The sequence below is a fragment of the Lytechinus variegatus genome, chromosome 19 (assembly GCF_018143015.1).
Source record: "Lytechinus variegatus isolate NC3 chromosome 19, Lvar_3.0, whole genome shotgun sequence".
Lineage (NCBI taxonomy): Eukaryota > Metazoa > Echinodermata > Echinoidea > Temnopleuroida > Toxopneustidae > Lytechinus > Lytechinus variegatus.
The window spans coordinates 1,198,146-1,221,705 of NC_054758.1; the positions used below are offsets into that span (position 1 = coordinate 1,198,146).

At 37.7% G+C, this 23,560-nt stretch overlaps 1 protein-coding gene across 1 annotated transcript; it reads left to right on the forward strand.

The window, feature by feature from the left end:
- Positions 1 to 601: 601 nt before the first annotated feature.
- Positions 602 to 23,530, forward strand: LOC121406349. Its single transcript, XM_041597385.1, has 7 exons — positions 602 to 836; positions 5,210 to 5,291; positions 5,952 to 6,022; positions 8,804 to 8,833; positions 9,941 to 10,033; positions 13,775 to 13,837; positions 23,327 to 23,530. Exons 1-7 carry the CDS (start codon positions 762 to 764, stop codon positions 23,402 to 23,404), a joined length of 492 nt encoding a protein of 163 aa, XP_041453319.1. The 5' UTR covers positions 602 to 761; the 3' UTR covers positions 23,405 to 23,530.
- Positions 23,531 to 23,560: the final 30 nt, after the last annotated feature.

Consider the following 23,560-nt stretch of genomic DNA (forward strand, 5'->3'; position numbering starts at 1 on the left):
AACCCATAGGGTGCTGATTTTGCATCAACCTTTCGGGGTTCAATTTTGAACCTTTATTTTTTAGTGTGTGCTGGAATATGACATTGATAGAGAAATGGAATAAAACCAAATACTCTACTATGGGTAGTGATGAAAATGAGAGTGATTTTGATAACGATTTATAATGACAAAAATAAGGATGTGTAATTTTCAAACAGGTAACACGTGGTTATCACACAAGGTGTAAAATTGTTTTTGGCTTAAAGTCTCAAGTATTAAGTCCACTTCGGATCACATAGCACATGCAGGCATGCAATAAAAATCAGATTCTGGGAGCGTTTCATCAACATTTTTGTCCGACAAGTTGTCAGATCTGACATCTTTCCTTGCTTCTGATTGGCTGTGAGGTACTGTTACTATGGTAATGTCCGATAAAACAGGACTTGTCGGACAAAGTCCCTTCATGAAACGCTCCCCTGGTCTTATTATAAGTGATGGCATAACTTTGGAAAAATTTTCCCCAGCAGGCACAATTTTCGAGGAACGATTGCGCCATGGATAAACATAGCAGCCAATCACGTTCTCGCGAGTTAAAACGCCACGGAACCAAACTTAGTAATCATGAAAGAGACGAATTCAAAGAATAAAACCCAAGTGAAACCTCTAACTGGCCAGACAAGCTTCCGATAGTATCCTTACTGCGACATTATTAGACGAAGGTTCTCTTACATAACGCAAGATCCAATCAATTTCTGTCAAAATCATCTCATTTGAAAGAAATCATGGCGATTCTGCAAAGATGTTGCTGTTTCTCTAACGTCAGGGCTGGTTCTACTGCTTGCGGAGTCTACTCGTTGGTAAGGGAGTTACACTTATCTCTATGACAATTTTTATCTATCTTATTGCGGAATTCATATCTAAAATGTGTTTCTGTAAGTGAAGGATTATGATCGAAATTTCCAATTAAAGTTTATTTTAACCATTCAAATTCCATTCAAAATTTGCTTTTGTTGTTATTCAGTAGTTGTGTTTGTTTTTAATTTCTTGTAAAAAAACAACAGGCCTGACTAGTGACAGGCAAAACACAAGCATGTGTTTATTCTTTATAGGGCAAGTCCACCCCAATGAAAAATATGAAAAAAATACTAAAAAGCACACTAATAAATCATCAGAGATGGATGTAAAATGAAAAGGATATGACATGTTTTCTTGAGTTCACGAAAACTGTTATAATTGTGCAAATCCACACTGTAAAAAATTAAGTGCCAATTTAGCACTTACAGTGCTTGTATAGTGCTGATTTTTTAGTTCAATTTAAACTAGAAAATCAGCACCCGTAGTGCAGTCACTATGCAAGCACCTTAAGTGCTAAAAAGCACTTCATTTTTTTACAGTGCACCTTCCTAACGAAAAATCTCAGTGTACACTACTGCTTCTGTGAGCCGATAAAGATTCTCCTTGTTGATTTTTTTTCAAATATACACAAATCAAAATTTAGTATGATATTCATCCTGTAAAATAAAAGATATATAAATAGTAAGGGAGTGGCACCATCGACTCTCTCTCATTTGCATATCACAATTCAGCCCTTGGCTGCGGTGAAATTTTTTTAATAAACCATTCCAATTTGTTTCCACTCGACACACCATCGACCATTCTAACACAAAATCCACCAAGTATTTCAATGGAAATATTTTTTCTCACAGCGGTAAGACAATGCAATATTTTTTATTCCTTCGTATCAAAAGTGTATAAAAAAGAGCATTCATTACTTGAAAAAAAAATTTTAAAATTATTTAAAAATACAATACTAAATTCTAGAAGGATGCAAAAGTAAACCAACATCTGACTATTGGCGTGGATATATCAAATTTTATGTGAAAAGATATTGAAACCGATGCAAATCACACACACAAACATGACAGAATGAACAATAAATATACACAGATGAAATAGCTTCATCTAGATACTATAGTCAAAACGCAATTTCTTGCAGTGAACAGGTAATATTTTTCTTCTCTTTTTGGCGAGGTGAAATTTATTCAATCTATATCTCTGTCTCAACTCCTAACAGATAATTTGAATGCTAGAGAATGAGATAGATTGTTTGTAAGCTTATAAATGTAAATATAATTTAAAAAAACAAAAACAAATACGTGAGGAACTGACTGCAAATACCACACACTAAGAAATAAAGGTTTAAAACTCAACCCCGAAGGTTGATGCAAAATCAGCACCCTGTGGGTTCAAAAATTGAACCCTGCGGTTGGGGTTCATTTTTGCACCCTGTGGGTTCAAATTTGCACCCCTAGGGGTTCAATTTAAAATGTAGGGGGTGAAGTTTTGAACCCGCAGGGTGCAAAAATGAACCCCAATCGCTGGGTTCAATTTTTGAACCCAAAGGGTGCTGATTTTGCATCACTCTTTCGGGGTTCAATTTTGAACCTTTATTTTTTAGTGTGAAAATAAATGTCGAAATAGATTACGTTGATATATTAAAGATTACATTCGAAGCATCTTTGAAATGGAGCAATTTTTTTATATTCGCAAAATTGATGACCTATGGTTTTACTTTTGGTAACGCACAATGTGTGACTTGGAGAAACTATTCTCTTGGTAAATTAAGAGGCTTTTATAGGAGGAAATTATAATTTGCTTAACAAATTTTCGGCATTACTCCTATTTGTTTAAGATCAGTATGCTCGATCTGTAATGAAAATCATAAGATCAGTATGCTCGATCTGTATTGAAAATCATAAGATCATAAGTCAGAAAAAAAATTGGAACCAGTGGGATTCGAACCTGTCGCTGCCCGGAAAGCAGTAGATGACAGGTTCGAATCCCTCTGGTTCCATTTTTTTTCTGACTTATGATCTTATGATTTTCAATACAGATCGAGCATACTGATCTTAAACAAATAGGAGTAATGCTAAAAATTTGTTAAACAAACTCTTCTCTTATGTAAAAAAAACTTTTATAGCAACAAAGCCTTGTAAATTTCTTTTCAATAGTACAAAACATTGTGTATTTGAAAATTGGCAGGTGCATGAACTTTATTGCACCAATAAGAAAGCCTCCTATCGGGAAATATCTGAGCAAAATCGAGTATACTTATATCCTTTTGGACATTCTTTGTGCTTAAAATCTCTTCGATTATACAATTTATGACCTCTAAATTCATGCTCATTAATATTCAAATTCTTAATCGATTTTCATATATTATGTTAAATCAAGCACATTAAGTTTCATTCTCTTACCATGAATAAATACAAAGATAATTATACTGTAGGCGTAATACTTCCAAGAATTAATGACCTGGAACGGGAGGATAAAATGAGATCTTGTGTTATATTTTTCTTTACTTTTACTGCTTTTTCCGTAAAGTTATATTTGTCTCTGTATGAATATCATAGTAATTTCCATTCAATTTTCCATTTTATTCTTACTTCACATATGATTTTGTTCTATGAAAATGTTTGACATTCTTATAATTATTCCTGTGCGTGTACTATGTTTACAAGAATATACATTCGACAGGACTCCCTTGCTTGAACGGGACGCATTTTCCCCCATGAAGGGGCGGGGGGGGGGTAGGCTTTGAATCAGACTACTAATCTCGGACTTGTATTTTATGAGAGTCTCGCCTCAATTTCTGATAAAAAATATCTTTGTAAAACGTTCAAAGCGCGACTGGAACTTTCGTACAAAACCACGAATGTAGGATAGGCTTATAGTGATAGAGCCGCATCACTCGAGCTGTTCGATGGGTTGAAAATTATGATATATCCTAGAACATGTATAACGTTTCGTGTCACCATTGATATTCATGAGTTGTATTCTGACTAAATAAATCCTCTTGTATCGCCATTCACATAGGCTTATTCATGAAAAAGTTTTGGTTACGGTATACTGCTCTCTTGGGTGGGGTACACACAAAATAGTAGGGGGGGGGGGGGACACAATATCAAATGTCCCCCCCTACTATTTTGGGTCCTTGGTGATGCTAAGAAATATATCACTCAAAATGGGAATAAAACGTGCGTTTTGGGACGAGGTGACCTTTTTGTTTTTTTGCTTGTCAAATATATTTTCTTCGAAATGACCTTAAATTTTAGATAATAGCCTTATTTATTTATTTATTTTTTTTTGTGGGGGGGGGGGCTTGTCAACTTTTCCAGACCCTTGTCCCCCTACCTTTTGGGAGAGATTTCCTCCCCTGGGTGCACAAGAACTGATAGATAAAAAAAAAATCGCGAACGGGACGATTATGCCTGTCTTTGTGTAAAGACACCAAGAATTAATGAAGAAAAATAGTAAAAAATAATCATTATCATACGTCAGTGAATTCTGTCATTAACATAATTCCAAATGAATTTGAAATAAATACTATTTTCAACTCCTTCACAAGGGAATTTAGTATTCTAATACAAAGCACAGAAAAGGAAATACTATGCTCATTTTGCGAGTTTCTCAGCAATAGCACTATTTTTTCCTAAATCCTTTGGCACACTTTTTGTTAATTTATACATACAGACACTTGATTGGTCATAACTCATTTTGAAATTACCACAACAGGCATTTACCTTAAAGGTCAAGTCCACCTCAGAAAAATGTTGATTTGATAAATAAAGAGAAAAATCAAACAAGTACAATGCTGAAAATTTCATCAAAATCGGATGCAAAATAAGAAAGTTATGACAATTTAAAGTTTCGCCTATTTTTCACAAAACATTTACATGCACAACTCAGTGACATGCAAATGAGAGAGTCGATGATGCCCATCACACACTATTTCTTTTGTTTTTTATTGTTGAATTATACAATATTTCAATTTTTACCAATTTGACACTATAAGGACCTGAACTTAACTGAACCATAAGATGTTGTAACAATCGTAATACCACATGTTCAGGAAGGAATAAAACTTTGTTTCACAGGACAATGAGAAAAATAGAATAATTCATATTTCATATAATCAAATACAAATGAAATAGTAAGTGACTGATGTCATCAGTCCCCTCATTTGCATACCGACCAGGATGTGCATATAACTGTTTTGTGAAATTAAGCGAAACTTTAAAATGTCACAACTTTCTTATTTTACATCCGATTTTGATGAAATTTTCGGTGTAATGTTTGTTGGATTTTTCTCTTATTATTCAAATCAACTTTTTGCTGGGGTGGACTTGTCCTTTAAAGTTTTCAATAATGTTCGTATCTTCGATCGCAGATAAGCGCCTGCATCTATTTGGCAGTATGGGCCCACCAGCTGGCTTTATTCGTTGCAGCAGTCGAATCAATTGGAGAATCAGGTAACTCCTTCTCATTGGCCCGTATTCTGATAGCAGGTTTAACTTAAACTCGGGTTTAAAGTTGTGGTTTAAGTATGGAAAGCCAAAAGTATCAAAATTTTTATTAAGTTGAATGTTTCTTATGTTTACTGTGCTCTTTCCTGATTCATCGATGGTGAAGACAATTATCTATTTACACTTCCAAGAGAATTATGAATGACTCGAGAGCGAAATGAGCTGAAATATGGTTTCTCTACAGTTAGTGATTTATGTAACAATTGGCTATCCATACTTAAACCACAACTTTAAACCTGCTATCAGAATACGGGCCATTGTGTCTATAAAGCTGCCGAAGGTTAGGACACTTGGAAGGGGGGGGGGGGTTGAACCTGTCCTTCAAGACACACCCCTTATTTTTTCAAATGTGGGGAACATAAAAGGCCATGTTCTCTAATTGTTTTTTAAAGTTTTATATTACGTAGAATGGGTTCGACCTTGCAATATTTCTGATTGGATGTTCTCGATTTTTTTTTCTCCCCCGCTAAAATATAAATTCAGGATTGTACAGACAGAAATAATCTCATCTCATTCAATGAATCTCCATTTACTAGATAAAAGCTGGTCATTAAGGATTATTACATTCCATTTGCATTTAACATGTTGTGGTAATTCATTACATAGGTCCAGGAGTTCGTGGAATATACGCGGCATTTAGTCTTTACATCATCGCATCCGTTTTCCTGATCATCGCGTCCATAGTCCAGGATAGGCCCCATAGAAAATTGACCAAACCTTGTTTTTTTATATATACAATATTTTTTGATGGTTTCTTGTCAATTCGAGGGTGCTGATTACGAATCTGAATGATGCCACTCGTGTAACCTTGAGCATTTTCCGCAAATTGGCAAAATCCAATATGGCCGCCAAAATATGCAAAGTACCCATGAAACTCATAAAATTGTCCGCACATTGGCTGTGAAATGCATGAAATTGTGTGGCAGGAGTGAAATACAATCTTAAAAAATAATTTTTGACAAAATATTTATCTTCCTGATATTCAAAATGGCCGCCATAGGCCATTGTATACACTTTCATGTACAATATATGAATAGGGAAAACTAATTTCACAAAAATGAACACTAAACAGCAAAAATCGCGATGTATGAACGAAGTAATATATGCAAATCATCATTACTAATATATTATTCATTATGTAAAATATGGGAACATTGCTGTATTTTGATATCTAAAATAGCCGCCACTGGCCCAAACAGTATTGCGTACAATGGCAATGGCCGGGGCCAAAACAATGAGAAGATTGAGCATTAAAATGCATATTATTAAGATAAAGAAGTGGAATACTGACTACAAACATAATTGTAAATATGCCATTTATGTGGTAAATGCTGCATTTTGAAATTCAAAATGGCCGCCATAGCCCCTATATTCATCATGTACAATGCGAATAAAGAAATTAATTTTCCGACACGAGTAAGAAACATAAAATGCATGTAATTGTGATCTATGAGTACAATATTGCCTGACAACATGTTTTATAGCAAGACATATGATTTCTTTTGTCATGCATGAGATAAATACTGTATTATGAAATTCAAAATGGCCCCTATAGGCCCTAACAGTATTACCTACAATGTGAATGGGGACATATAATTTGTAAGAATTTGGATTTGCTTGACTATGACATCCGTATAATCCTGTGGTATGAGTAAAACGTTGTATGAAAACATCATCGCATTTCTTCTTTCATATAGCTGATAAATACTGTATTTTGACATTCAAAATAACCTCTACAAGCCCTAACTAAATTATGTAACATGCGAACAGGGAAACTAATTTTCACAAGAGTGAGAATCATAAAATGCATATAACTGTGATGTACGGGTAAAGATATTGTCTTAAACATTATTTCTAACTAAATGCATCACATATGGGTCGTGGACATGGTGGAGGTAATAAATGCCGTACTTTGAAATCCAGAATGTCTGCCATAGGTCCTAAAAGTATTGTGTACATTGTAACATGGGACATATAATTTTGACAGAATTTGGCTTTGCTTGGCTCTAAATATTGCATATATAATTGTGAATTGTAATGTAAAGGTGAATTATTCTCTAAAACCATGGTTTCTAACTAGATATATCATAATGTTGTGTAATTAAGGTGATAAATGCTGCATTTTTAAATTGAAAATGGCCACCATAGGCACTTATCGTATAATATACAATTTGGGTGGAGACAAATGATGTTCACAAAAAGAGCATATGACAGCCATTTTGAATGTTGAAATACAGTATTTATCACCTAAATTACATAAGATATGATATATTTTGTTATAAATCATGTTTTCAGACAACATTCCACTCATACATCACCGTTTGACCAACCAAAGCCAAATTCTGTTCAAATGATTTGTTCCCATTCATATTGTGTATAATACCGTAAGGGACAGTAGCGGCCATTTTGACTTAAAAATAGCCGTATTTATCACCTAACTGGCAGAATGAATTATATATCTTAATAGAAATGATGCTTTCAGACAATATTTTACTCACAGATCACTATTACGTGCATTTATGGTGCTCACTCCTGTGAATATTGATTTCCACTTTGCATTGTACATAATACGGTTAATGTCGATGGCGGCCATTTTGAAAGTCGAAATACAGTATTTAACACAAACTTGAAAATTGAATGTTATATTTCGTTAGAAAATACGTTTTTAGACAGTATCCAGTTAATTTATCACATATATATGCATTTTAGCGATCACTCTTGTGATTTCTTTTCTCCCATATCTCATTGTGTATAATATTTTCAGGGCCTTTGGCAGCCATTTTGAATATCAGAATACAACATTCACCACACACATGGCATATTAATAATACATTTCTTTAATAATTATGTTTATAGTCAGTATTCCAACTGTTTAATTTTCATAATAAGCATTTTAGTGATCACTCTTGAGAATTTGTTGGCCCCCATTGCCATTGTACGCAATACTGTTTGGGCCAGAGGCGGCTATTTTAGATATCAAAATACTGCAATTTTCCCATATATGACATTACAAATGATATATCTCGTTAGAAAATGGTGATTTGCATCTATTACTTCGTTCATACATCGCGATTTTTTGCACTTTAGTGCTCATTTTTGTGAAAATTAGTTTTTCCTATTCATATTGTACATGATAGTGTATACAATGGCCTATGGCGGCCATTTTGAATATCAGGAAGATAAATATTTTGTCAAAAACTATTTTTTAAGATTCTATTTCACTCCTGCCACACAATTTCATGCATTTCACAGCCAATGTGCGGACAATTTAATGATTTTCATGGGTAATTTGCATATTTTGGCGGCCATATTGAATTTTGCCAATTTGCGGAAAATGCTCAAGGTTACACGAGTGGCATCATTCAGATTCGTAATCAGCACCCACGAATTGACAAGAAACCATCAAAAAATATTGTATATATAAAAAAACAAGGTCATGCCTCTTCTATCCTGGACTATCCATTGTCCTTCTTGTAGGCGTGTCTAAAGTAAGTTCGAGGAAGGCAAGATATTGTGTCCTCTAAGGGGGCTTGCCCAATGTATACTCAAGTCATGATTGCCTACATTCTTGTCGTTGTGGGCGTGTCCAGTGTCAGAGGCGTCGATCCTGGGGGGGATGGTCAGGGCGATCGCCCCATCAATGAAAATATTGGGGGGGGGGAGGGCAAACATCATTTTGCCCCCCAATAATTCCAAATGTGTGCAAAAATAAAATAAGATTGTAATGTTTAACAGAAATCAGCCAGGGAGATTTATATACACAACTTGTTCTTTATTTAAAATCGTCCGCTTTTCAGATTGGAATATAAAAATTTTCAGCTCGCGCTTCGCGCTCGAACCATTTCTGTAGCAAAAAACGCACACTTTTCATGATTAAATAGGTAATAAGAATGTCCCGTTTTCAGTTCTAAACCACAAAAGAACTCCCGCTTCGATTTGCAATAATCTTTTGTTGGATATGTATCTCGTTCTTTATCAAAAACGTCCATTAAACTGTCAATTTGTTTCAGTTTGAAATATGAAAATTTTCAGCTCGCGCTTCGCGCTCGAATCTATTGTTATTTTAGACCCCCATCTTAATCATTGGAACCAAAAATGCTTAGAATATCAAGTTTTCACGTAAGAACAAAGAAATTTCATCTCGCTCTCGGCACTCTCATCATCTGTGTAGTGAGATATGTATTCTTTTCATGAGTTACTATAGAAACAGTCCTAAACAGATACCTCTTTCCTGTTTTCAGTTCAGTACACTAAAAAATTTCAGCTCGCGCTTCGCGCCAGCATTCATTTGTTGGTGAGATATGTGTCTTTTTCTCATGAGTCACACACACACACAAATATATATATATATATATATATATATATACATATATGTGTGTGTGTGAATGTGTGTGATGGTGTGTGTGTGTGGTGGGTGAGTCATGATTTTGCCCCCCCCCCATCTGAAAAATGGATCGACGCCACTGTCCAGTGTAAATTTTCCTTCGGCGTGCCAAATGCACCCTTAATATAACATAATGATTTTAACATTTTGGTCAGTTATGTTTGTATGACTTCAGCTTCTATACTGATATTAATTTCTTTTCTACTTTAAGGATAATAAAGAGATGCTGATCCCGTACATGGTAGCTATGATGCTGCTCATAGTTCTTCAAGCCATCGCCTGGATTATAATATTCGCCTTGCTCGTAAGTGACAACATCACTTAAAGAGTACTAAGTGATGACGTTTTTTTGCATTTCATATTTTTATACCATATTTTGGTAGAGCATGATGAAATACCTCCACTAAATTAGGTGCTAATTTGTCCTTAGGGGCCCGCGATATGACCTTATGATACCTAATCATCCCCACCGATGTCACATGTAGAACCAGTCCAATAAGACATCGACTTCAATTGAGCTACTTATATCTTTATAAGGTCACATCTCAGGCCCCCATGGACCGATTCGCACTAAATTGGGGTTGTGGAGGTATTTACCGGAGCGTTGTGGCCCAGTGGATTAGTCTCCGGACTCTGAAACAGAGGGTCGTGGGTTCGAATCCCAACCATGGCGTAATTTCCTTCAGCAAGAAATTGATCCACAATGTGCTGCACTCAACCCAGGTGAGGTAAATGGGTACCTGGCAGGAATTTATTCCTTGAAATGCAGCGCGCGTAACAGCTGCACTGCTAAAGCCATGGTAATTATGCTGCATATACCGTAGAGCGCTTAGAGACTTCTGACAAAGTAAGTATTAAGCACTCTATAAGCAAGTATAATTATATTATTATTATTTCATCATGCTCTACCCAAATAATGATGACGTCAGACTTCGGTACTCTATTGTATTCACTGATTGAGGGCGTAAGTATTGTCCCTCTTCGCGCTTTTGCCAAAGTGGACCGATCTCGAAAGAACACGTGACGAAGCAACACGATGACACAACGAACAAGATTACCTGATCTATTCCCTCGTCTTCGTTTCTAATCGCATGCCATATCAAACCATTGTTCACTGTTCCTTCGTCTTATTGGGTTATATCAACCCTTCACTCGCCTTCGGCCGCAATTTTCTCAAAGAGGTGATCCGAAAAATCGATATCCTTTGTATGTCATATTTATCCTTCGCTTACTGTTTGTTGATAAAATTTTGACAATATTTACTGATCGCATGATTTGACGGAAATTTTATTTGAATTCGTTGAATTTGCGAGCATTTCGTTCATTTTTCCCATTTGTCACCATTCGTCCGCCTATATTCGGTTAGGTGTGAGGGGGCCTTACAGTCAAAGAACTGATGCTGTTTTAATACTTTTACGTATATTTATTTTGAAATCTGAAAAAGAGCAAATTTTGATGCGATTATCCATCCTCGAAAACGTTTCCATTTACTCAAATAGACTTCCGTCAGGTTAGTCAATAATCTCGCCCAAAATTTACATTGAGTCAGTTCAGTTTTACTGTTTTATTGAGCCAAGTTATCATCTTTCAATCACAAAGATAACAATAGTCGAAACTTGAAACCTAAATAACTCAATCAAGCAAGCAAAAAAAAAAACGTGCCGTGTGCAAAAAATTACCTATTCAAGTACGGTAATGCTTTTGGTCACACCAACGAAAACGATACCAAATTGATTGATGGTATGCCATTGGTAATAAATCAATATCTTTGATCGGTCTGGCGTCATTTTCGTTGATGTGACTAAAACACTCTCCGACTTCTTAATACCAACGACACCAATGATGCGATATGGCTGATATATAACTATCGTAAATAATATTCATTGTTATGACTTGTACGCCTGGAATTAAAGAGGGGCAAAACCTTGGAAAATGAAAACAAACCCCCATAATTAAGTCATAAGTTACAGGTTTCGGATGATTCTATCAAGTGGTTTTGACGTTTGTTATGATGAATTGCACTTCAAAACTTAACTTGTAGAGTTCAACAATATTCACTTGAAATGATTGATTTCTTATCTTTTTCTTAAAATTGTGCAGACGTTTGTTCAACATAGAAAATATCTTCATAATATGAAATCTAAGACTTTAAAAAGCCAACAGTTCAAAGGGGTTTCATAATCTGTAACTTCTGTTTCGTTTTTGTTTTACAATTCTTTTTCTTCAAATCCATGGTAACTAAATAAAAGTTAGTAGCAAAAATCATATTTTTTTATCCATATATTACAATTGTGCTGTCGGATTACCTTCATGGATTTATACGCCTCCAAGAGTTTCACAATAGCTTAGCTTTTCAATTTCTACAGTGCTATTGTCTGGACCATGGTGGCGTATTGTCTTCTGACCGAGTTTATTAGGGTTGGTTAAGGTGTCACGCGCATAAAACATTCCCAATAAACTTGTGTGTTAAAATGGCACTTCGGAAAAATTCATAAAAAATAAATGTGAAATTAGAGGGTCGAAAGTTTTACCTTTGGATAGGAATGCCTTGCCACAGTCTCAATCTCTCTTTTCTTTTAAAGCTTCGTTGAAAAGTTTCTTATTTCGAAGTATACATAATTCCATCACCTGCAATATCACCCAACTCGTGCACTTCTCTTTACCATAAGTAATGTTGTATTCTTCCCAACCGATTTTTTAATTTTCAATATTTTATAGTTTGTGATATTTTTTTGTCGTATTACATTTCATGGTAGTTTTGTCCATGTCGCCCCCTCTCCTGGCTACTTTCACTCCAAGCACCTTTGTGCTTTACATAGCTATAGCCCATGTATTTAACTGAACTAACTGTATCACATGCTTCATGTATGATTTAATTAGCAGTCTTTGTCGGTATCATTCGTTCTTTTTTGTCATGTGAACATGTTAATTTGTTATTAATTTATGAATAAAATTCAGAAACTCCTGCCCCCCCCCGGGGGGGGGCACTTACATTGACGAGTGGATACCATGCGCGACCAAAAAAACACGTAAAACGGAGGTCTTTTTCACGATAGGGCACGTTACGTACGTAACGTGATAAAACACGAAAATGATGAAAAAAGGGTATCTATTTTGCTAGGAAAATTACGTGTTTAGGGTCGAATTTGCGGGGATGATAGCACAAAATTAAAATGTCTTATAAAGGATGTCCTTTTTGCCCCAACACTACGTGTTTAGAGTCCGATTTGCGCGAGATGTAGAAGGCGGGGTCGTACTAAACCAAATAAGGTAAAGCAGACGACCGATGGACCCGTAACAATAAAACATTCCTGTACTTTTTTAGGGGTTCATTTCAGGGAATATTTGCCAAGAGTATCGTTTTGTTTCCGATACTTGTTAAGGGTAGGGTTTCACACGCCAATACTTCTTAAGGGGTGCATTTTCAGAATATGGAAATTACGTGTTTAGGGTGCTTTTCGAGACCCCATGGTCGCGCATGGTATCCACTCGTGAATGGAAGTTCCCCCCCCGAGCTCCTGCCAAAAAATGAACCACTAAAAAATTGAAATTAGTGCATTTTGTATTACATGACATAATATGGGGCAGCTGCTCGTACACACTGTAAAAAAATGGGTAAGATTTTAACAACCAAGAGGGGAATGATATGTCCAACCAACTTGGGGCACTATTTTACCCAATGCGGGAAGCATTTTGTCCAGTAAGGTTACAAATTTAAGTAGAAATTACTTTAGAATGGGCATAATTTTCATTACACCGGGTGAATGAAAATTCCTAAAGAAATGCTCAATGTTGGTTGGACACATAGTACCCGATATTTGTAGAGTGTATGACGTCACAAATCAAAACTTCTAATAACATTCTTAATCTTTGATGGCTTTTCTTCCAACCTTCACCAATATTTTTTCACGATTTTTAATGTTTATTTCTATAACAAACTTTTCTTCATGGTAAATTTACCCAAGAGTTATGAAGCTGCATGTCATGTTGATAATGATAATTTTGATATTATCATAATGTTAATTTATTGGACTTTTTTTCGCAGGGCCTGGAAGGTACTTTCCTAATCGGTAATCTTGTGGGCTGGTTGCTATTCACTGCCCTCAACGTAAGTATTGTCTCTTATGGGGTACAGATGGGGGTATGGACCCCCAAATTGTTCAAGATAAAGAAAAATAAAGAGACAAAGAAAGGAAATGAAAGGGGAAAAGTGTGAAATGTGAAATTATTTTCTGAATTTTACGTCACATTCTATTAACTATTAGAATTTTGGAGTAAAAAAAATATATTAACTATTAGAATTTTATTAGTGGCCCCCCTCATTCCATTTATGCTCTATATCATACTGTGTTTTTTTTACGAAGTAAGAATGCCCTTCTGTAACATTGTACTTGATTTGTATTACTTTATATTATGTTTTGAATGGAAATGAAATAACGAATTGAATTGAATATAGAATTTTGAAGCAAAAAGGGTACATTTTTTTATAGAAATTTGGCACCTTGCGCCATATCTGACCCCTCAGAGTTGTTGACCCATTACGCCACAGACTGTCATTAGGTCGCTACACCTATGGTACAAAGAAGGCGTTGGAGAACAAAAAAGGGGTGATTTGGTCGTGTCCCCCTAATGCCCTTCTCATTTGATATGATTAGGAGAACTAAAATGACGTGGCAATTCTTCTGCCCCTTCCTCTGACCTCTAAACCTCCAACATACCTCTGTGCCACCACAAATAATTTGTAAACAAATGTGTTTTTCCGTGCCCCCCCCCTCACTGCCAAGATGGTTCCTTTTCAACTACTTTTGGCAGGAAGGGGGAGTGCCTGGGGCTATGGGGGTGAGGATAACCCCCCCCCTCCACGGTCTGCTATAGCCATTCGTGTCCATGAAACTCCTCGAATTCGTGTCCATTTCAGTAACTCGTGGGTTTTTTTGTCCGCACCAGGCCCACGCGCAAAATAGTCCGCACCACATTACTGTATACATAGCATAGCTATTGTATGGAAGCTTAAAAGTGCCACCGAGATGTTGAGATAATTATCTCGGGAAGTCGACATCCCGGATCTCACCATGTTGACATCGTTTAGAAGAGATGATGAGATGACAAGATCCTGGATCTCATCATGTTGACATCTTGTAGAAGAGATGATGAGATGACAAGATCCTGGATCTCATCATGTCGACATCTTTTAGAAGAGATGAGATGATGAGATGATCTTGTCATCTCAACATCTCTTCTTAAGATGTTGACATGATGAGATCCAGGATCTTGTCATCTCATCATCTCTTCTACAAGATGTCAACATGATGAGATCCAGGATCTTGTCATCTCATCATCTCTTCTACAAGATGTCAACATGATGAGATATGGGATCTTGTCATCTCATCATCTCTTCCAAAAGATGTCAACATGATGAGATCCAGGATCTTGTCATCTCATCATCTCTTCTAAAAGATGTCAACATGATGAGATCCGGGATCTTGTCATCTCAACATCTCTTCTAAAAGATGTTGACATGATGAGATCCGGGATCTTGTCATCTCATCATCTCTTCTAAAAGATGTTGACATGATGAGATCCAGGATCTTGTCATCTCATCATCTCTTCTAAAAGATGTCGACATGATGAGATCCAGGATCTCGTCATCTTATCTTTTGCTATCAAGATGTCGACTTCCCGAGATAATTATCTCAACATCTCGGTGGCACTTTTAAGCTCCCATAGTTTGGCGTCCGAGCAGTGATAGGCTGCATAACTACCCGTCTACCACCGGCCAGGCGCGGATCCATGGGGGGGGCCGAGGGGGCCTTGGCCCCCCCCCCCCTTCGGCTAAAAAAAAAGAGAGAGGGAAAGAAAGAAAGAGAAAAAGAGGGGAGAGGGGAAAGAAAAGAAGAAAGGAAGAAAAAAAAAGAGGAAAAGGGGGGAAGAAAAAGAAAAAGAGAGAGGAGAGAGAAAAGAAGAGGGGGAAAGAGAGAGGAAGAGGGGGAAGGAAGAAGAGGGGAAAAAGAGAGGAAAGGGGGAAAGAAAAGAGGAAAAAGGGAAGAGGGGGAAGGAAGGGAAGGAAAAGAGAGAGGAAAAGGGGAAAGAAAGAGAAGGAAAAAGAGAGGGAAAGGAAAAGGAAAAAAAAGAGAGAGAGGGGAAAGGAAGAGAAGAAAAAGAGAGAGAAAAAAAAGAGGAAAGAAAAGGAGAAAAAAGAGGAAAAGAAAGGGGGAGGGAGAGGAAGGAAAGAAGAGAAGAAAAAAGAGAGGGGAAAGAAAAGAAGAAGGGAAAGAAAAAAAAAGAGAAGAAGAGGGGAAAGAAAGAGGAAGAGGGGGAAGGAGAGAAGAAAAAAGGAAGGGGGAGGGAGAAAAAAAAGAGGAAGAGGGGGGAAGAGAGAGGAAAGGAGAAAAAAAAGGAAAGAGAGGAAGAGGAAGAAAGAAGAGGCAAAAAGAGAGAGAAGGGGGAAGAAAAAGGGAAAGGAAGAGAAGAAAAGGGGGAGAGGGGAAAAAAGGAGGAAGAGAAAAAAGGAGAGAGAGGAAGAGGGAGGAAAGAAAAAAAAAGAAGGGGGGAAGAAAAGAAGAAAAAGGGGGGAAAATTCGAACTAGGGGCGCCAAATTGATGTTGGACCTACATGTAGGGGGGCCGAATCGATATTCGAACTAGGAGGCGCGCCGAAATGATGTTCGAAGGGATGCCAATATGATGTTCGAACTGGGGGCTGAATTAATGTTCGAACGGGGGGGGGGGGCGAAGTGATGATCGACCTACATGTAGGGGCGCCGAATTGATATTCGAACTAGGGGCGCCAAATTGATGTTGGACCTACATGTAGGAGCGCCGAATTGATATTCGAACTAGGAGGGCGCCGAAATGATGTTCGAAGGGATGTTAAAATGATGTTTGAACTGGGGGCGCCAATTAATACTCGATCTGGGGAGGGGCCGAATTGATGTTCGAGCTAGGGGGCGCCAATTGATACTCAAACTAGGGGAACGGGGGGGGGGGCGAAGTGATGATCGACCTACATGTAGGGGCGCCGAATTGATATTCGAACTAGGGGTGCCAAATTGATGTTGGACCTACATGTAGGGGCGCCGAATTGATATTCGAACTAGGAGGGCGCCGAAATTATGTTCGAAGGGATGTTAAAATGATGTTTGAACTGGGGGCGCCAAATTATTACTCGATCTGGGGAGGGGGGGGGCCGAATCGATGTTCGAGCTAGGGGGCGCCAATTGATACCCAAACTAGGGGGGCGCCGAATTGATTCCGAACTAGGGGGGCGCAAAATTGATACTCGAGCTAGGGAGGGATGATATTCGAACTAGGGAAGGCAAATTGAGTTCGAAGGGATGCCAAAATGATGTTCGAACTAGGGGCCGAATTTATGTTCGAACGTGGGGGGGGGGGGGGGCGAATTGATGATCGCCCTACATGTAGGGGCACCAAATTGATGTTGGAACTAGGGGGCACCAAATTGATACTCGAGCTAGGGGAGGGGTGAAATGGTATTCGAACTAGGGGCGCCAAATTGATGTTGGACCTACATGTAGGGGGGCCGAATCGATATTCGAACTAGGAGGGCGCCGAAATGATGTTCGAAGGGATGCCAATATGATGTTCGAACTGGGGGCTGAATTAATGTTCGAACGGGGGGGGGGCCGAAGTGATGATCGACCTACATGTAGGGGGCCGAATTGATATTCGAACTAGGCGCGCCAAATTGATGTTGGACCTACATGTAGGAGCGCCGAATTGATATTCGAACTAGGAGGGTGCCGAAATGATGTTCGAAGGGATGTTAAAATGATGTTTGAACTGGGGGGGCGCCAAATTAATACTCGATCTGGGGAGGGGCCGAATCGATGTTCGAGCTAGGGGCGCCAATTGATACTCAAACTAGGGGGGGGGGGCGCCGAATTGATGTTCGAACTAGGGGGGCGCAAAATTGATACTCGAGCTAGGGGGAAATGATATTCGAACTAGGGAAGGCAAATTGAGTTCGAAGGGACGCCAAAATGATGTTAGAACTAGGGGCCGAATTAATGTTCGAACGGGGGGAGGGGGGCGAAGTGATGATCGACCTACATGTAGGGGCGCCGAATTGATATTCGAACTAGGGGTGCCAAATTGATGTTGGACTTACATGTAGGGGCGCCGAATTGATATTCGAACTAGGAGGGGGCCGAAATGATGTTTGAAGTGGGGGCGCCAAATTGATACTCGAATTAGGGAGGGGGGGCCCGTATCGATGTTCGAGGTAGGGGGCGCCAAATTGATACTCAAACTAGGGGGGCGAAATAATATTCGAACTAGGGAAGGCAAATTGAGTTCGAAGGAATGCCAAAATGATGTTCGAACTGGGGGCCGAATTGATGTTCGAACGGTGGGGGGGCAAATTGATAATCGACCTACATGTAGGGGCGTCGAACTGATATTCGAACTAGGGGGCGCCGAAATGATGTCCGAGGTAGGGGTGCCAAATTGATACTCAAACTAGGGGGCGCCGAATTGATGTTCAAACTAGGGTGGTGCAAAATTGATACTCGAGCTAGGGGGGAGAAAAGATATTCGAACTAGGGAAGGCAAATTGAGTTCGAAGGGATGCCAAAATGATGTTCGAAGGGGAGGGAGCAAATTGATGATAGACCTAGATGTAGAGGCGCCCAACTGATATTCGAACTGCTGCCTTGTTGTTGACTCATTGTTCCATATATTGAAAGTTTGAAATGCCTTGGCCTTGAGGTTTTTTAGGCCTTGGCCTTGGGGATTGAAGCCTTGGTCTTGGGGTATTAAAGCCTTGGCCTTGACTACAACACTGATGGATATATATATTGATAGATATTATTTACAGAAATGTTGAAGTTTACTTGCACACACTAAGAAATAAATGTTCAGAATTGAACCCCGAAAGGTTGATGCAAAATAGGCACCCTATGGGTTAAAAAATTGAACCCCTGATTTGGGGTTCATTTTTGCACCTGCGGGTTCAATATTGCACCCTAGGGGTTCAATTCGAAATTTAGGGGTGCAGTTTTGAAACCCGCAGGATGCAAAAATGAACCCCAACGGCAGGGTTCAATTTTTGAACACATAGGGTGCTGATTTTGCATGAACCTTTCGGGGTTCAATTTTGAACCTTTATTTCTTAGTGTGCAATATGTAAAAGAATAAATGATACTTTCATTGTAATGGTGAAAGTTTGGGATGCGTTTTTTATTTTTTGACGAATCGTCAAATACTCAAATAACTGAAATAACTCTATGGTTTATATCGTTTTTTGTTTCATGTAGTAATGCGTAAAAGACAGATACGACACCTTTTCGTTTCCAACCACGAGTATTGTATGAAAGAGAGAGATAAGAACTTATCGTCCAAAATGATTCGAACTTAAGAGCATTGTTTTCATATTTATAAAGACACTGACAATAAAGTATATTTTTACAGTATATTTATCTTTAGTATCTTATATTCTTTTATATACACCGTTTACACGCATTCTGTTTCTTTTGAAAATCTATTTGGAGTATATAAAATTTGAGCAAGATTATAAGATACTTAACCTTTTGATTACTTTATATGATTGTTGCAAGAGCGGAAGAGCCAATGTTTGCTGATTAGGATTGACAAGACAACTCACAGTTTTGAATGGATTTCAAGCGAATAACAAAAGATTATATAATAAATTATATCCAAACACTTACAGATCTAAGTAGGCAGTGCACTCCCAATTAGTAAATGCTGAGTGCTGACTACTGAATCTACCTCAACTATATAATAAAAAACATGTAAATTTATATCTTTTTCAAGAATATCTTACCCAAAATAAAATATTAATTTTCAATATTTCGGCACGGTTATTACTTGACTTGAAATTAGGGCCCCCTAAGAAATCCTGGATCCGCGCCTGGCTCCCGCTCACATAATTCTAGCAGGGCTACTCTGATGAGAAGTTAAACGAAATTCAAAGCATCAAATGGTTAAAATAGAAATCGCTCGAGTTTCCCGCTCGCATTGATTATTTTTTAAAGTGATATTACATTTATTCATGAACACATCATTATAAAACCATTATTCAATTGCCTCTTCCTCATGCATAGGCGGATCCAGGTGGGGACCCGAGGGGCCCGGACCTCCCTTTTGGTAGAGCAAAAGAAAGGGGGAAAGAAAGAAAAAGGAAGGAAAAGAAAAGAGAAAAAAGAAAAGGAGGAAGACGAATGAATAAAATAAGATGAGAGGAAGACTTGGAAAAATATTTTATGTCACTATATAAAGTTTTCGCTCGCGCTTCGCGCTCGCATTGCCTGTTAAATGATGCACATATCCTGTTCAACACGGAACTTAAATATCAAGTTTGGAAGTCAGTATACAAAACATATTTCTCCTTGGAAATCGAACTTTCATTAATTTTTGTGATTTACATATTGATTTTAAAAAATGCTCTGTAAAAATGTCAGTTTTATGGTCTGAATATTAACATTTTCCAATTGCGCTGCGCGTTTGCGAATTTTGATTTATCAGGTACCTATTATTTTCATGTATTCCATAAAGTTTTCAAAATATCCCTTTTCAGGTCTGATTGTCAAAACGCATCAGCTAGCGCTGCTATGCTTGCATTTTTGATTGGCGGGTTATGTATGTCTCAATATTGATTGTATAACAAACTACTTAAAATCCCCTTTTCATGACAGTTTATCAAAAATTTCGGCTCGCGATTTGCGCTCGCATTAATGGTTAAAAATATATCAACTAATTAATGATGCATCCTATTCATGAATAAAAAGGTGATTGAAATGTTCAGTGTTCAGGCCATAATATCATCAGATTCCGCGCCCTCATTATGCATTAATACTAAGATATCAATTTAATAATTAAATTGTCACTTTTGTTTTATCTCGCGCTTAGCAAGATGAATAGGAAGATATATAGTCATCATATTAAAATGATAACATGTCCCAAGGATGTCAAGGTCCTATGTCTCAAAATTAAAGTAATAATGAAACATATCAGCTCTTTATCATGTGCGATTTATATCCAACTTACAAGTTTCCTACAAAGTGTTTGAAATATCAGATCGGAATATCAAATATTTTAAGCTCGCGCTTCGCGCTCGCTTTTATTTTCATGATAAAAGATTGTTTAGAATGCCTAGATTCTAGGTCTAAATCTGAAACACACGCGCGATTTTTCATTCAGTTATCCAGTTTCAGATCACAATATCAAAATTTCTGCTCGCCCTTTGTGCTCTTATTATTAATGTAGGAAGATCCCCTTTCTCATCCCTTTCATGATTTACAAAAACACGAATAGAGTATCCCTTTCAAGGTCGAAATCTCAATTTTTTACGCTCGCGCTTCGCGCTCGCATAATTTGATTGTGAAATATGTAATGTCTTCATGGCTAAATGCAAGCAGTCCTTAAAAGGCACTTTTCGATCAGTTCAAAACGTATATAAACATTTTTCTGCCCGCGCTTTGCGCTCGCATTATTAATGTAGGAAGATCCCCTCTTACTCATCTTTTCATGATTTAGGAAACATGAATAGAATGTCCCGTTCTAGGTCTAAAACTAGAATTTTCCCGCTCGCACTTCGCGCTCGCATCAATTGTTTAGTTATATAGCTATCTTGTTCATGATTATAAAAACTGATTAAAGTTTTCCATTCTTTATGTGGAAATGTCAAAAATTTTCAGCACGCACTTCGCGCTCGTATTTATTTGATTGTGAAATATGTAATGTCTTCATGGCTAAATGCAAGAAGTCCTTAAAAGGCACTTTTCGATCAGTTCAAAACGTGTACAAACATTTTCTGCTCGCGCTTTGCGCTCGCATTATTAATGTAGGAAGATCCCCTCTTACTCATCTTTTTCATGATTTAGGAAACATGAATAGAGTGTCCCGTTCTAGGTCTAAATCTATAATTTTTCTAGATGAAGGTAGATGGGAGCATGTTATTTACGTACTTAAACATAAGTAGTAAACTTTGAAGTGTATTTATGTCAAATACTGTTACAGTCTTTAGTTTATGGAATAATGGATTTTTGTGTGATAAATATTGGGAATCAGTACAGATTCGTTTTCAATTGTTTTTTTCTGTAATTAAGTAAATTGTATTAAAGTTTTCCATTCTTTATGTAGAAATGTCAAAAATTTTCAGCTCGCGCTTCGCGCTCGCATTATTTAATTGATGAAATATGTAATGTCTTCATGGCTAAATGCAAGCAGTCCTTAAAAGGCACTTTTCGATCAGTTCAAAACGTATACAAACATTTTCTGCTCGCGCTTTGCGCTCGCATTATTAATGTAGGAAGATCCCCTCTTACTCATCTTTTTCATGATTTAGGAAACATGAATAGAGTGTCCCGTTCTAGGTCTAAATCTAGAATTTTTCCGCTCGCACTTCGCGCTCGCATCAATTGTTTAGTTATACTGTATAGCTATCCTGTTTATGATTAAAAAAACTGATTAAAGTTTTCCATTCTTTATGTAGAAATGTCAAAATTTTTCAGCTCGCGCTTCACGCGCGCATTATCTGATTGTTTGAATATATAACGTCTTCATGGCTAACTGTATGCAGTCTTTAACAGGACTGGTAGGCCTACCTTTCCGATCAGTTCAAAACGTTTAGCAAAAAAGTCTACTCTCGTTCGTAGTATTGCAGGCACATCTTTTTTTCAAAATGTTCAAATTTTAGAAAAAAATACATACAATTTAAAAAAAATTGCTCGCGCTTCGCGCAGGCATTATAAAATAAGGATTATGAAATTACACATTTATTTTGATTTAAAGAATAAAGCTAAGAAGTGACTTATAGGACTACCTCCTTCAAAGAAACAAACGAAGAAAAAACATCTTCGAGCGGCCGATCGGGGAAAATATGGCTGAAAAAATATTTCCGGGCCCCTTTATTGGCGAAGACTGGATCCGCCCCTGATTCATGTGCCTATGAAATAAGATAATTTAACATGCATTTAAGGCACTTATGATTGCCTGGGGGAGGTAGGGGCCGCCATTTTTCCGAAAAGTACACAGGGGCGCCAAAATCAGGTCGAATTTGGGCCCCCCTCCTACGATATCCTGGATCCGCGCCTGCCACGGCCACCGGCCTATTTTTAGGTAATTGCCCGGCCAATCTTGAATTCGCCACTAGATCAACGACCGATCTCTGGCCGGCCAGCGGCTGCGACCGGTCGATGACCGCTCGACAGCCGTTCGAACGAATTCAATTTTGACCTAAATCGTTCGACGGCGACCGCTCGATTAACAATCACCAGAAATTAGAAATATCATTTTATGGAGTAAAAGAGGTAAAAAGAAGCAGATTGCGCTATTTAGGATTGACGATAATGGTGGATGATTTTTGCATGCCGCCATTTAGTATTGTTTAGGAACTTTATTGATTCATTACATTTATTCTCAATTCAAGATTTCGCGACTGTCAAAAGAGCATATTATGTTAAATAAATTCAAACAGCAAAAGAAAGAAAGGGGGGGGGGTGGGTGGGGGTGTCATTACCAACTTCCTGCAGTATGCCATTGATATTAACTTGTACAAATTTGTATAGGCCTACATTTGTTTTCATTTTAAAATGATAACTTTCATTTTCTCTTTCAGATAACTTGTCTCCTGTGCGTTATTTCGCAGTATCAGGAGCTTCGAGACGGCCGTGGAAAAGCAAGTGATGTGGCGTAAACAGAAATTCACGATTTGAAATATCAACTTTTCCCATTTCTTCCAAGAGGCTAATAAGTGATTGGTTAACATTGGTTTGACTTTTAAAAAATCTGAGCTAGAAGGTTATACTAGTCACCTGTGTCTGTGATATGTTACAAAAATGAAGCCAGAAAA